This window comes from Nycticebus coucang, chromosome 16 (genome assembly GCF_027406575.1).
Source record: "Nycticebus coucang isolate mNycCou1 chromosome 16, mNycCou1.pri, whole genome shotgun sequence".
Classification (NCBI taxonomy): domain Eukaryota; kingdom Metazoa; phylum Chordata; class Mammalia; order Primates; family Lorisidae; genus Nycticebus; species Nycticebus coucang.
In genome coordinates, this window is record NC_069795.1 from 27,934,563 (window position 1) to 27,948,717 (window position 14,155).

The 14,155-nt window shown below is 34.1% G+C and overlaps 1 protein-coding gene across 3 annotated transcripts in view; it reads right to left on the bottom strand.

Annotated features, from left to right (window-relative positions):
- USP25 (ubiquitin specific peptidase 25) overlaps positions 1-14,155 on the bottom strand; it is a 143,509-nt gene that overhangs the window by 33,685 nt on the left and 95,669 nt on the right. For 2 of the 3 annotated variants that reach the window (XM_053564915.1, XM_053564916.1), the window contains 3 exons: positions 8,769-8,908; positions 3,810-3,923; positions 1,690-1,785 (listed from right to left, as the gene is read on the bottom strand). In XM_053564915.1, coding sequence (XP_053420890.1) covers positions 1,690-1,785; positions 3,810-3,923; positions 8,769-8,908 — 350 coding nt within the window. The remainder of the gene's footprint in view (positions 1-1,689; positions 1,786-3,809; positions 3,924-8,768; positions 8,909-14,155) is intronic. The other variant, XM_053564917.1, reaches the window with a different exon arrangement.

The window sequence follows — 14,155 nt, forward strand, 5'->3', positions numbered from 1 at the left end:
AACAGGTAATAGGTCAACTGAGAATCACAAAACCACAAGGGAGGAGGGAGAAGTGAGAAGGGAAGGAAGTGAGGGGTTGAGGAGGGGGATGGGAGTACAGTATATGGCACACCTCTTAGAAAAAGGACACAATTATGAGAGGGACTTCACCTACAAATGCAAACAGTGTAACCTAATTCTTTCAACCCTCGATGAACCTAAAACAATTTAAAAAACTTAATTAAAAAATTAAAGATGCAGAATTAATGCCAAAAAAATTAAATAATTTTTAAAAAAGTTATTACCACTGGGAGGTTAGTAACTGTTGCAGCATGTAAAATTAGCCGATTCTTCAAATTATATTCAGGTTATTAATTTTTTTAAAAATGAGATTTTCAATGCAACATAAAAATACCCAATTTAACCAAAAATGAGAATGGCATCGTAAATTTATAACTTCTCTATGAGAAATAGATAAAAAAATTGGAAGTATTTTAGAATATTTAGAATTTTTAAGAAAGGGAAACGTAGACCTGAACATAACGATCAATTCTTAACTGTAAAAATTAAGTACTAAGGAAACATGATAACTATTTTAAAAACATGGTTTTTCTTTTATTTCTTTTTTTAAAGTAGTTTTTTCAACTTTTCTTATAGAATTCTTCATAGAGGAATCAACTCCTCCTAGGAACAGTTTATCTAGAACTTTCTCAATTTAGTACTTTAAGCCCTGCATTCCAGGAAACTGCTCAATCCTGGGCATATTGAGAGAGTTGGTCACCTTAATACCAATAAATTAAAAAATGCTACTATGCACAAGGCTATTATTTTATAACGTATACTGAAGGAAACAGAAAAAAAAAATAAAACCCAGCATTTTTAAGATCAAGTTGGATGATGGCAAATCACAGAAAATTAGGGAAAATATTAATTTTTAACATCAAAAAAGGAAGGCGTACACTGCTTATAGTAAATTATACCTCAACAGGCTGCTTTTCAAGAAACATTAAAAAAAGGCCCTTTCCTCTCCTTATCAAAAATAATAATAAATAAAAAATAGTACAAAGAGGAAAGGAGTGAAAAAAACTGGGAAGATTTTTGGTTTATCTAAATAAAATGACAAAATTATACATGGTGATCACCTTTCAAATATGTATAACCAAGTAACATCATCATTAAAACACTAGAAAGCTCTAGTATTAGAGGAAAAAAGATATGGCCATAGAATAATTCATTAACTTGACAGTCTCACATGTCTTAAACTGACTAGGATATAACAAATTGATTAAGTAAACAGGAAGCAAAAAGATAATAAATGAATAAATCAATTTAGAAGCAATTAAATGAAGAAAGCAAATAAGTACCATACGACAAAAAAATTAAAGAAAAACTATTGCAATATTGACTAATAATACAAACAATGAGGAGAAAATAAACTAATATCAGAAGCAATTATAAAGTCCTATTATTGCTCATGAATATTCAAATAAAGTACAAGTCACATTTCTGCTAACAAATTATAGGCACATTATTAGGTTAACTAAGGTAAAATGCTTTGTTTTTCTTTAATTATCCTGATTCATGCTAGAATATTAGTTGGCTATGGCTAAGAAAACAAATTATACAGGAAAACAAATTTAATTCAGTGTAGTAAAACATTTTAAGAAGTTTAACTTCAAAAAAAGAAAAAAATGAAAATGTTAATTGTACCTTAAAGAACCCTGCTTCAGGACCACACCTGTCATACACATTCCTGGATTTACCTATCGCCATGATAATACCTTGCATGTTCGGTGTCATCATGATCTGCCACAGAGATTTAAAGTAATAGTTTTTGAATGGTTAACATTAAAAAAAAAAAAAATTAGAAACCAAAAATAATTTCTTTACATGCAAGTTGAAACTCCTTTGTTTTATCCTAAATCAAATGTTGCATTTTTAATAGCAGTTGTGATCTAATATGCACATAAGCATCTTTTGAAATCATCCATACAGGGCACAACTGGCTCACAGGGTGCCTTTGTGCAACCTGCAAAAAGGCACCCTCTCTGAACTAAAGAATTTTAAAAAGGCACCCCCTTCTGGACAAAGAAATTAGAAAATTATGCTGCTCTCTGAAAGAACTATTTAGAAAAAAGCAACATTCCCTTTACCAATAGAAAAAGGTATCTCCTCCTCAAGAGTGGATGAGCCCAGCATGAGCTCAGTTTCAATCCCACCCTGCTCCTTGGCTGGGTACCTCACACAACTGTGCAGCCTGCACGTCCCTAAGCAGCCGCCCTGTATTCACATGACTTGTTGTCAAAGTTCCAATACACATGCACTGTTAAACTGCCACACCAATAAATTAAAGCACACACACACTTCTGCCAAGAGCGTAAGCACTTGCACAAAGGACAGTGTTAAATGATTAACCACAATTCAACTTTGTGAAACGCTAGAAGCCTTGCCCTAGAGCACTTAGGTGCTTCATCAATAAATCAACATTTTTATTAAAAGCATCACAGTTTCCACGATTTTCAAGACCCAACATGGTAAATAAAAAAAATAAACTAAGAGCCAACATGGTAAGAAAATAGTCAACCAGAACAATGTAGAGCTACTAAGTACTTAAATATACTCAAATAGTTAAGTATTTGTTTTTGTAACAGTTTATTATTCTTAAATTTTAACATTTTAACATATCCACAAAATGAAATAACCCAAGGCACCTTGAAGCTGTTTTTAGCAATCGGGAGATTGCATTCATTACCAGTGATTCCCTGAACCTATCACTCATAGTATTTGTCTTAGATGATACACTGAGAATTGTGATATAGCTAACATTATCTGCTTAAGAAAACCCTCTGACCAAGCCCAGCAATCTAATGTCTGTATGATACTTCTGATGTCGGTGATTAACTCTTGCATAACAGTAATTATAACCTTAGAATAAGTCTGAAAAAAAAATGTTACTTGAAAACAAACAAACAAATATATATTATCATCCATGCCTGTAAAAACTAACAAATGATAGACTCTAATAAGCTTTTTTCCAAATCACCCCCACACAAAAGGCATAGCCTTCTTTGTTACTTTGGACCTTCCTGAAATATAGAGAACAATTCTAAGAGTACCAAGAGGAAAGCGGAAAAGGGGAGAAAATAATATGGTGCTAACAATAGATTATTTTCACTTGGATTCCAATGAACTCTACCATGAGAAATAAAAATTTCTCCATACTGTTAGAAAACTAAGTAAATGAGTATTAATAGTGAAGAGGTAAGAGGAAAAAGACGGAGGTGCCACCAGCAGGAGTGTGTCACCACTCCTGGTGCCACCAGGAGTGTGTCAGACACCAGCAGGCACACAGTAATGTTGATAAGTAGTCATTCACTGTCCAGCCCCACGAAGAGGCTGTGGTAGCAAACACATCAATTATTCATCTTACAATCATGGTGCAGGACTTTCTGCTAGGTTATGGTAGGCAAGTATAATAAATAACAACAGGAAAAGAATATAAAATTATTTTCAAATGCAAAATATTATCTACTAAATAAACAAATCTTATTTTAATCTATCAACCTGAGAATTGATTCTATTTCTTCATAAAAATTAACTCCACAAATATAAAATTACTCTTTTGACAACATTCATAAGCTTTCTATTTAAATTTTCACTTAAATTCAAAGTTCAGTTAGTAGTTGGTAAAGAAATTTCAGACTGTGGGTGGCAAAGCTCGATGTTATGCAGCAGGAGACACAAGTGTAAGGGTGCAGGCATGCCCAAAGTATGTGTAGAAAAAGGCAAAAATTAAGCAGCAATGGTGCAGAGTGCTATAATAAAGGTACCTCATCATCATACCCCCCCTCCTTTGATTCAATCATAAATTTCCCTACATGAGGAATCTCCACCTCTACAACTCGCTGGTTAGAAGGCAGTTGGGTTGCAGGATTTTCAGGTTTCTGCAGAAGAAAATCATTAGTATGAACATTAGAAAAAAGAACAATGGAAACACCAATCTTGAGTACATAGACTCTCAAGTCTTTAAAAATATCTGCATTTGTATCCATTAAACATCCCACTTTAATGGTTAATGGGTATAAAAATATATTTAGATAGATAGAACAATGTTTGATAGAACAACAAAGTGACCATAATCAACAATAACTTAGGGTTTACTTTAAAATAATTAAAAGAGTAGAACTGGAAGGTTCCTAATACAAAGATTCCTAACATATTAGATACCCCAATTACCCCAATCTGATTAATTCACATAGTATTCCTGTATCAAACATCACGTGTACTTTATGATATATAAAACTATTATGTACCCATATGAATTAAGAATTTTTGAAAAAAATCCTGCATTTGCTTGTCACCTGAACATTAGAAGCAAATTTATTCATCTAGAAGTAAAACAGAATGTACAGCTTTTCCCCTTTATGTCTCCAAACACTTAAGACAGGTTTTCATCTCTTATCTACAAAGCATTTTAACTCCAAATTCTTAAAATAATAAAAATAAGTTGTATTTTCTATTCCTCAGAAAATCTTTCTCAATATCTCAACCAACATAAGATATGACCACTTCTAAACCCAGCAGATTTGTAGAGTTTTTACTTATGGTTTTAACCTTTGCCATTTTTTCTGGTAATCAATTGTGTATCCATTTATTAACCACATTCTATGGTGTTTAACTCACTCTATACAGCCTATGAGACTCAGGGACTTTCATAGATATGTTGCAAATATATGCAGATACCTATCTATATCAAAAAGTAACCCATCAATGCTTGAAAATAAGAAAAAGCTGTTGGAAAGTAATATCTTTTTTTTTGGAAAATGATATTCATTTTTAACAACTCAATCAGATGTACTGGGTTTTTTCTTCTCCTTCATCACAAAATCTATGTATATCACGAATGCACAATAACAAAGTAGAAGCCATTCTGCAAACTAGTAAAGTCCAATCAAAGACACACTCATATGCTTCATTCAAAATACTCTTCAGATTTTACATGGTCTGATTTTACTGAACAGATTTATAACTAGCATATCCACTATTTACCTATGAACAAATATAAACCTTTCAAGCACTTTAAGTGATTTTAATTTGGACCATAAAATGTTTTCCTAAGCAAAACTAAACTTTAGTTTTAAAATAAACTTTAATTAAGAACAATTAAAGAGGTTTTATTTCCATTTGAAAGACAGGTAAATTACTTTTTTCTGACTTTCCAGGAGTACATATGCAGAAAGAGTTTAATTGAACAATAAAACAAAACTAATGGCCAAGACTGGTATTACCCCATTTTAAAAGAAATGTTATTCTAAACCATAACATTTTTAGAAAGGGCTTTCTTATTTTAGCTAAATGCTCAACTTTTTAAAAGGAAATAACCTGCATGGTTGTCATGATTCTAAGAGATAATATGTATGTAGCAAACCCAACATCTGGTATATAATAGTTGTCCTATAAATGCCAGGTTATTGCCAGTGTCATTATACTATTTTATTATGCCACTTTAAATTGTTTATTTTGAATAATTTTAGTTTAATATTACTATCACATATATTCAATAGAGATGTGCTTGGTCCATGACATTTAATTAAGATTTTTAATCCTCGCGGTATATGAAAGAATTGTGATAAGGGGCAGCGCCTGTGGCTCAGTGGAGTATGCCGAAGGTGGTGGGTTCAAACCCAGCACCGGCCAAAAACTGCAAAGAAAAGAATTGTGATAGGTTTCCCCAGTCACAAGAGTGAAATGCATGATATAAGTAAATTAAGAAATCTGTCTGGAGTTTGTAGTGACAGATTTCTCACTACAAACCAATCCACGACAATACCACATTAAGAGTACAAACATAAATTTAAAGTGAACAGCAATTAAAAAATGTATTACTTAGAATACTGATTATTATAAAATGTATTCTCTTTGGAAAAGAGTTTGCATGTAGGGAAAATAAACGTTTCATAAGCCTTTCTAATCAGTGTTGAGTAAATTTAACAGCATAATACTGATTAATTCCATAGGTAAAAGTTGGAAAAGAGAAGGGGCTTTAGCAGAATAAAATAATTCTGTAGTATCATTCATCAAATTTAGATATCCTCAGGTATCATAAAATTTTTCATATAAAGAATTTAAGGGCTTATTCAATCAAGGAATGTTTTTCTTTTTCTATTTTTTCCAGGCCTTATACAAACATGTTAACAAAGGCTAACCTTGACAAGAATTAAAAATAAGCACCCCTAGGTTTAATAATTTGCAAAAATAATTAAAATACAAAGAGTTTTATTAATTGCCTAAAATCCATTAACTGTATTTTTTTTAAGTGGTCCATAAAAAAGGTTCTTAGAAAGCAATATAACTATTACATAAGCCCTTTGGTCACATTAATATGCCTATATCTTTTAACCTAGTAATTCCAGTCTAAGGAAATAACCTGAAAGATGGAGAAAAGTTTATTCCAGTAGCCTATTCATAAAAATATAAAAGTAGAAACAAATATACAATGAGCAAATGGGTAAGCAAACAACAATTACTCAACAAAATAATACTCAGTCCTTACACTTTTTTTTTTTTACTGACTGCAGAACATGGGGACATGTTTGTTACAAGGCTAAGTCATTAAAAGTAGATAAGGCAAGATAAAATTTTATATGTAACTCAACACAAAAATAAATCCAAAATCCAAATACAAGTTAACAGAAAACAACATACTAAAAGTGACTGAATTAAAACTTTGAGTAGTGAGTGGGAATATGTGTTCCTGAATTTACTTTTCTTTCCTTTTACATATCCTAAAGCATCCTATTTAAAGAAATTTTTCTAAAAAGCAAGCTGCCTAAACATTCGAAGACTGTCCATGACTTCTGTGGTTCTAAGCTTTCCCAAGGATTCTTATGCTAAGCTTAAAATTCAGTGTACCGTGTAGTTGTGAAATGGCTAGGGTTAAAGTAGCGGAAGTTACTGAGTGCCTACCACATGCCATGCTAGGCACTTTCAAAAAATGTTCTTCATGATCTCACCATCAGTTCCACTTTTTGAAAAAGAAAACTGAGGTTTAGTAAGAAGTAAAACTAATATCCAAACCCCCCAAAATATCTGATTCCAAAGTCTGAAGTCTCATTTCATCTGCACAATTTCGCTTCCAATGCATCTCAAATTTAAATGAGAAAACAAAACATGAAGTAGTTAACCTCGATCCTGAACAACTGACCATGACACCAAGAACCATGAGCCACTTCAGACAGCCACATTTGACAAATTCTGAGACTTGCTTCAGGATTTAAAGAGACCATGGGGCAAATTGAGGATACCACTCTAAAAGACAACCAAAATGGAAAAAATATATGCTATCTGCCTATTACAGTCTTTCCCTGTCATTCTCCTTGCTCAAGTAAAGATGAGGCAATGGGTTGCGAGCTTATATGATATCCATATTAATAAGCTATCAATTAAAATATAAAAGTGCTTATTTCTTCAAATGTAAATTATATATGACTAGTCAAACTAAGAAAATCATGATTCTACACTAAGCTATGCTTTCGGTTTTCTATTACCAGCTAAAAGGATGACACTTACTAGCGATAATGGAGGCTCCTACAAATAAAATTTCTAATTAGTAAAGGCCTAATTTCCCTTGTACCTACTCCTCTGCCATTTCTCCTTCCCTAGTTTTTCCTCTTTCCACCCTCCAAGTAGACATCTCAGATCTATTAATCAAGCATTTTCCAGGAGAAGCTTCAAAGTGAGTAATGCGCCCCCTTAAATCATTTAGATCCTCTAAGGCATATGCAAAATTTGGAACCATCAAAATTAAAGTTAGGTATTTAAATTAACACAGTTTGTAATGGTCAGATGATATATTAATATATTTTCAAAAGTTTTCAAAAAGGAAATGAGTAATTTCTGATTATTACTCAAAACAAAATTAATAGAAGACCCTTTGGTTTATTTATGGAACACTTGGGTTTACTAAGGACTTATCATATTAAAGGCCTCACTGCAATTAGCAGGCTATTTCTGGAACTGAGTTCACTTACACAAAAAAATCAGGTACTGTAAAATTATATTATGTCTAGGTCCTATTCTCTTTGTGTAGGAAGGAAATCTTCAAATATTAACAGGAACTGTCATAAAACCTACAATAGAGCTGCTTATGCTCACTAATAAAAGATAAATGACTACAAAAACAGAATGGAGCTGCAGTACCAAATTCTCTAAATACCTTCTTTCAGAATGTCATGTTCATTGCTACTATAACACGATGTGCTCAACATACTATTATAAAGGAAATATTTGAAGATGACAATACAGTAGAATACTAATGATGATTTGTGCACAGGACACACTTGAAATAATGTGTTTTGTAATGTCGTATTTATTCTGCTAACCTAGAATACAGTTATCATTAAACACATTTCATGGAACAATTTAAATTATACTTAAATTTCTAATTATTCCAAAGTAATAGTTACAGATGGAAAGAGTGAGGAACAGGAGAAATATTGCTGTATTTTATATTTCTCTTTTGAAGTTCCAAATAAAATCATCAACTTAATCTATGATTATGACCCATCATAATTTTCTAAGAGGAAAATAGAAACTTGAGAGAAAATCATCTTTAAAATTACAGTTGAGGAAATGAGAGCCTGGACCTTAGGTGACTTGCCAGGGTCACTGATCCCCTTCACGGCAGAGCCATCTCAGGGCCTGTCTCTCCTGAAGCCCAGACAGGTCGCTCTCCACGGGAGGAAATCTGAACATGGCTATGCTCAAAGAGCCAAAAGAAAGGTTCTTACCGACTGTAAAACTGTTTCAGGACTTTTATCTTCGTGCTCATGTGAAGCCTTGGTAATTACTCGAATAGTCTCTTCCTTCAAGTGCTTTGAGAAATCGCTTCTTGATGGCTGCTCTAGATATTCTGGTTCTCCTGCTTGTGCTTCATGAGAAAAGAATCAATTGTATATCTAATATAAATCACAGAGTCCTTACTAACATGTATCTGTTATTTATTTCTAAATCTGAAGTTAGATGATAATCAATTTTAGTTTTCTATTTAAAGTAAAATACATCCTTTAACATATAGCTAAATTTACAACAAAACCAAACACAAACCCAGAACCAAGTGAACTCAAATAATTATTAAAGAAAGCACTCATTTGAGATAGTTTATGGTAAGGAATCCATAGTAAATTTTTCTGTCTTAGAAATACCAAAATTTCATTTTGGAAAATCACCAGCATTTTACCAAATGAAGAATTAGCTTGTACAGGAATCTTGGGCTGAGCAGCCACTGCCAGCACAGTAGCTATGTGTCTTTGGCCACAGGATCCTTTCTCACACCTTCCTGAGAAAACCTTAACCCTAAATGAACCTAACCTTTTATCTTTTATGAACCTACTCCTGGTGGCTGAATGGTGCCAGAGGACAAAGCAACCGTAACTTGGCAAACTGGTATCATTATAAATTCATGACTTAAAATACCATCCCTGTGAGGAACCGTCCAAGTTGTATCTCCAACTCTTACCTATCTTTAGAGGTCCACACTCACAAATCAACAATACACTATAAATTTCTATGGAGTGTTTCACAGACAACCCCCAAATCTTTACATGACCTATAAAGCTCTGCTTCTCTCTCCAACATCACTTTGTGTCCTTTGCCCTTTCCTGAAAAAGGGTCATACACTAACCCTTTTCCAGCTTTTCTGACACTTGAAGGAAGGGTACGCTTTTGGATCTTTCCACATATTTTTCCCTCTGCCTATATACTCATCCACTCTTTTACTCTCCCCATACACACCTCCTACTCATGATTTTACTTAAACGCCACTTCCATATGTAAGTACTACCGATTAGCCAACTCCTACAGCAGGATTTCTCAGCCTCAGTACCGTTGAGATTTTGGTGCAGGAAGGTTCTTTGGTTTGCAGCACTGTCCTACAAACCCCAACATCTATCCACCCACTAGATGCCAGCAGGTCTGTGCCTGAAAGGTGCGAAAATCAGAATGTCTCCAGTATATTCAAATGTCTCCTGGGGGACAAAATCACTCACACATGAGAACTACTTCTCTACAGTAACTTACATTTTCCTTTTAAATATCACTTATCACAACTATGACTTTATTATAAGCCCATAAGCCCTGCTAGTCTATAAGAATCTCAAGAGCTTGGGATGTTATCATCCTTTGTATTGCTAATTCTTCACTACTTAGCAGTAAGAGGTATACAATAACCTAAAGGAACAAAGGAATTAACAACTAAATTAATGAATGGATATGCGAAAGAAAAAGGTCTACTAAAATGTCATAGAACGTTAGTTGGATTGGTTAAGTGAGCCCTTGCTCAAATACCAGCTGGAAAAAAATAGGATTACTGTCACTGTCTCCAACATTTTAATTTTAATAATCTCCAGAGTGAACTGTGATTCCAAAATAGGTACTATTATTTCAATGTCCATGCATGGACCATTCAATTGTCCAACAAATTTTAAGTAAGCATCTAAGTACATGCCAGACACGAGGCTAAGCACTGGAACTCCAGGTTGGACAAAGCAGCCAGAGTCTCCACCTCCATAAACCTTACAGTCAACTATGGAGAAAGTCACTGACAATCACACATATAAATTCTGACAATATTATGATAACACATCCTAGGAATAAAATTGGAGTGAGGATAGTGTGGGCAATTTAGATTATGAAACAAAGTGGCTGTTAAGCTGAAAGAAGGATGGCTTATTTTGCTACATGGAAAAATGAAGAGTCCATGTAGTGAGCATGGGCTAGATTTAAACAAAACAAAACAACAAAACACAAGGCTAGGCATGGCAGCTCACACCTCTAATTTCAGCACTTTGGGAGGCCAAGGAAGAAGAAATGGTTGAGGCCAGGAGTTCAAGACTAGCCTGACCAACACAGTGAGACCCCCTTCACTACGAAAAAAAAAAATATATATATATTTAAAAATAAGCCCTGGGTCATGTCAGATGCCTGTAGTTCTAGCTCTTTGAGAGGCTGAGGCCAGAAGAACACTTGGGTCCAGGAACTGGAGGCTGTAGTCGCCACCCTGGGCATGAGTGTGGTGCTGAAAAGAAAGAAAAGAAAAAGAAGAAAGAAAGAGTATGGTTGGACTACGGTGTAAGAATAGAGATTACAGCACAAGGGATGATGAGGATAACGACGATGCACGAATAGCCTTTAGATCATGTAGCAGTTTTAAGGGCAACAGAAAGTAAGTAGAGTTTTCAAATGGTGACATGGCAAGCTTTAAAAAAAAAAATCTTGGCTACACTGTAAAGAAAGGCTTAGAGAAGAGAACAAAAGTAAAGGTTAGTGAGGTATTAGAATAATATGGGAAAGAACCAACTAAGCTTTGGGATAATAGCAACAGACAAAATGGGCTGGATTCTAGACATCCTTAGGGCACAAAGGCGTGAAGAGGATTCTAAGTTTCTGGCTTGTGTAACTAGGAGAACATGAAGGTAAAATTTACTGTAAGGAAAATGCCAGTAGGAATGCTTACAATGTGTGTGGAAAGGGAGAAAAGCTGTATGTCCTCATCTCCATATTTCCTGATTTTGAACTGTATGTTCCTTTAGGGCCCCTGCATGATAAATGAAGCAAAGAAATCAGGTGTTTCTGCTGAGAAGCACATTTGCTTCTGGAAGATTTCATGATAGGTAGCTTAAGCCAGCTGATTTAAGGCTTTTCAGAGAGAAAGTTCTTGTTGATAAAGTTTTTTTTTCTCTGTTCGTCATTCGTGTCTTTCTGCAGCATAGGAGATGATGTCAACAGCTGATAATGGGATGTGGACTCAGTGCAGTTGTGGTCTGACACTGGTCTAAGCTGCTCAAACCTAGAGTTATGCAGAGTAAGTCCTTAGGAGCAAGAGTGACTTCATTTGATCAGCATAAGTCACGTCCACCTTAGGCAGCCAAGGACAAGGTTTCCAAAAACCTAATCGATAATACTAAATGATTTTTCCTAAATATCATATATAAAACTATTTTCATTAGTTTTCCCTGTATATATACTTTCCATGAAACTTATTTGAGTGGTGCTGTGGCCACGGTAAATGAACCGACAAGAATTTGACATCCAGGAAACAAAAACTACATTTTCAAAATTGTTAATGAACCAGGGCCATTTTCAGTGCCATACTAAGTATTAAAAATATGAGGACAAAAAATTCACATACTTTGCTCATTTTAAGGGACTATCAGTAAAATCATGTAAATATATTCTATTATAATACAGTGTGCTAAATCTAACAACAGAGTTATGCACAGGGTTCTATAAAAGCACTGGAAACTTAATACATACTTGAGATAATGTTAAGAAACACTTTCTAGAAGAGATAACAACCACAGTATTGATGAATTTGTAGGGAGAATTATTTTTTTATTTTATTTTTGCAGTTTTTGGCCGGGGCTGAACCCACCACCTCCAGTATATGGGGCTGGCACCCTACTCCTTTGAGTCACAGGCACTGCCCTGTAGGGAGAATTATTTGGAGAAGAGAAAGGAAAGGATTCCAGGCAGAATCAACAGTATACAGAAAAGTACTATTAAGGGCAGATAAAAGTTTAATAAAATACCTGCTATAAATGAGCTGCTACACGGGTAAGCAAACAAAAATATACAACATAAAAAGAAGATAATAAATTTGGTTAATAGTTGGGAATTGAGTGGGAATGATAATAGTTGCTACAGAAGTGCTTTGAAGACTTTGGAATATGAACCAAATCTTAAAGAGTGGACAAAAATTGGGGACTATTGATGGTAAAAGAACATTTTTAAGATGAAGGATACTTAATGAACACTGTTATAATGAAAGGAAAGTTTCCTACATGCAAGAGAAATAGGGTGTAATCGGGTTTAGACGAAACATAGGCTACTCAAAGGGAAGTATGGTAAAAATATGTTTACTGGAACACGAAACATAGGCTACTCAAAGGGAAGTATGGTAAAAATATGTTTACTGGAACAAATGAATGAAATGAGCTCTTTGTGCTATGGGAGATAAGGGTATTATATGTATTTCCAGACTTTACCTACCTACCAATGCTTCTTAAACAAAAAAAATTATTCTGTGTTTATTGTTTTTAAGTCAATAACAAACATTTTTCATTTAAATACATATAATTGTTACTGGCTATTTTGTGTTGTTCTACATGGAGGATTCATGAACTAAAATCCTGCCATATATTTAAACAATTTCTATTTCTAATTAAGAACAATGAGTTAATTTTTTTACTATATTAATACAATACATACAATAATTTTTTTTAATCTCTAACCAACTCAAATATCACCTGCATAAATAGAAGAAACTTTATAACAAACAGAAACCACGCTGGTTTCTGCATCTACTTAATAATCTAACAGGCACTTTACATACTAACTGGCTAATGGTTAAGGTTCTGCTCAGGCTACAGCAACTTGGAAGATGTTTAGTGATTACTTTCATACCACCTATTGGTCTTCACTCCTAGAACTCTTCCTTGGTCCCCTACCTTTACCATGAACAGCTTTCTATAGAGGTACAGAATATCCCTGTACCTAAAGTGTCTCTCAAGGTCATTCATTTGTTCTATGGGAGTTTCACTGAGATTTTCGAGTGACTAGCCTCTGTAATTATTTAGGTTTTATTCTAAAATCCTGTTATATCCCCTACCCTGAGAATCACCCCTTGTAAACTCATTATTGGAATCGCCCTAGGGAATAAATTAAATTAGAAAATAGTCAAGGCACATCTACCACGTCATCATTATAGTAGATGAAGGAGGTATAAATAACACTACCACCTAGTCCCTGCTCTCAAGGAACCTCAGAGTGCTGAGAATATTGTTCACTCTACCAGGGCTTACTCTCAGGAACCAATTGTACTTTCCTAGAATATCAGTTTATTTTTAACTTGTAGGCAGTCTTCATAAAGAAGTCCTAGAGCCAACTCTGCCTTCCACCTCCACACAAATTTGGAATATATTTCATACCAATCTTAGCCACTTTTACCTTATTCTTTTTCTACCCTTATTTCTTTACTTCGGCTTTTTTAAATCTGTAGATGTGCCGTGTATACTGTAAGAACCTCAAATATTTTTTTAGTTGAGATAGAAGTAATACAAGTAAAATAAAAACTCACACAATGCTCTTCTCTCCTTCAGAATAGTTTCTCTGTTCTATA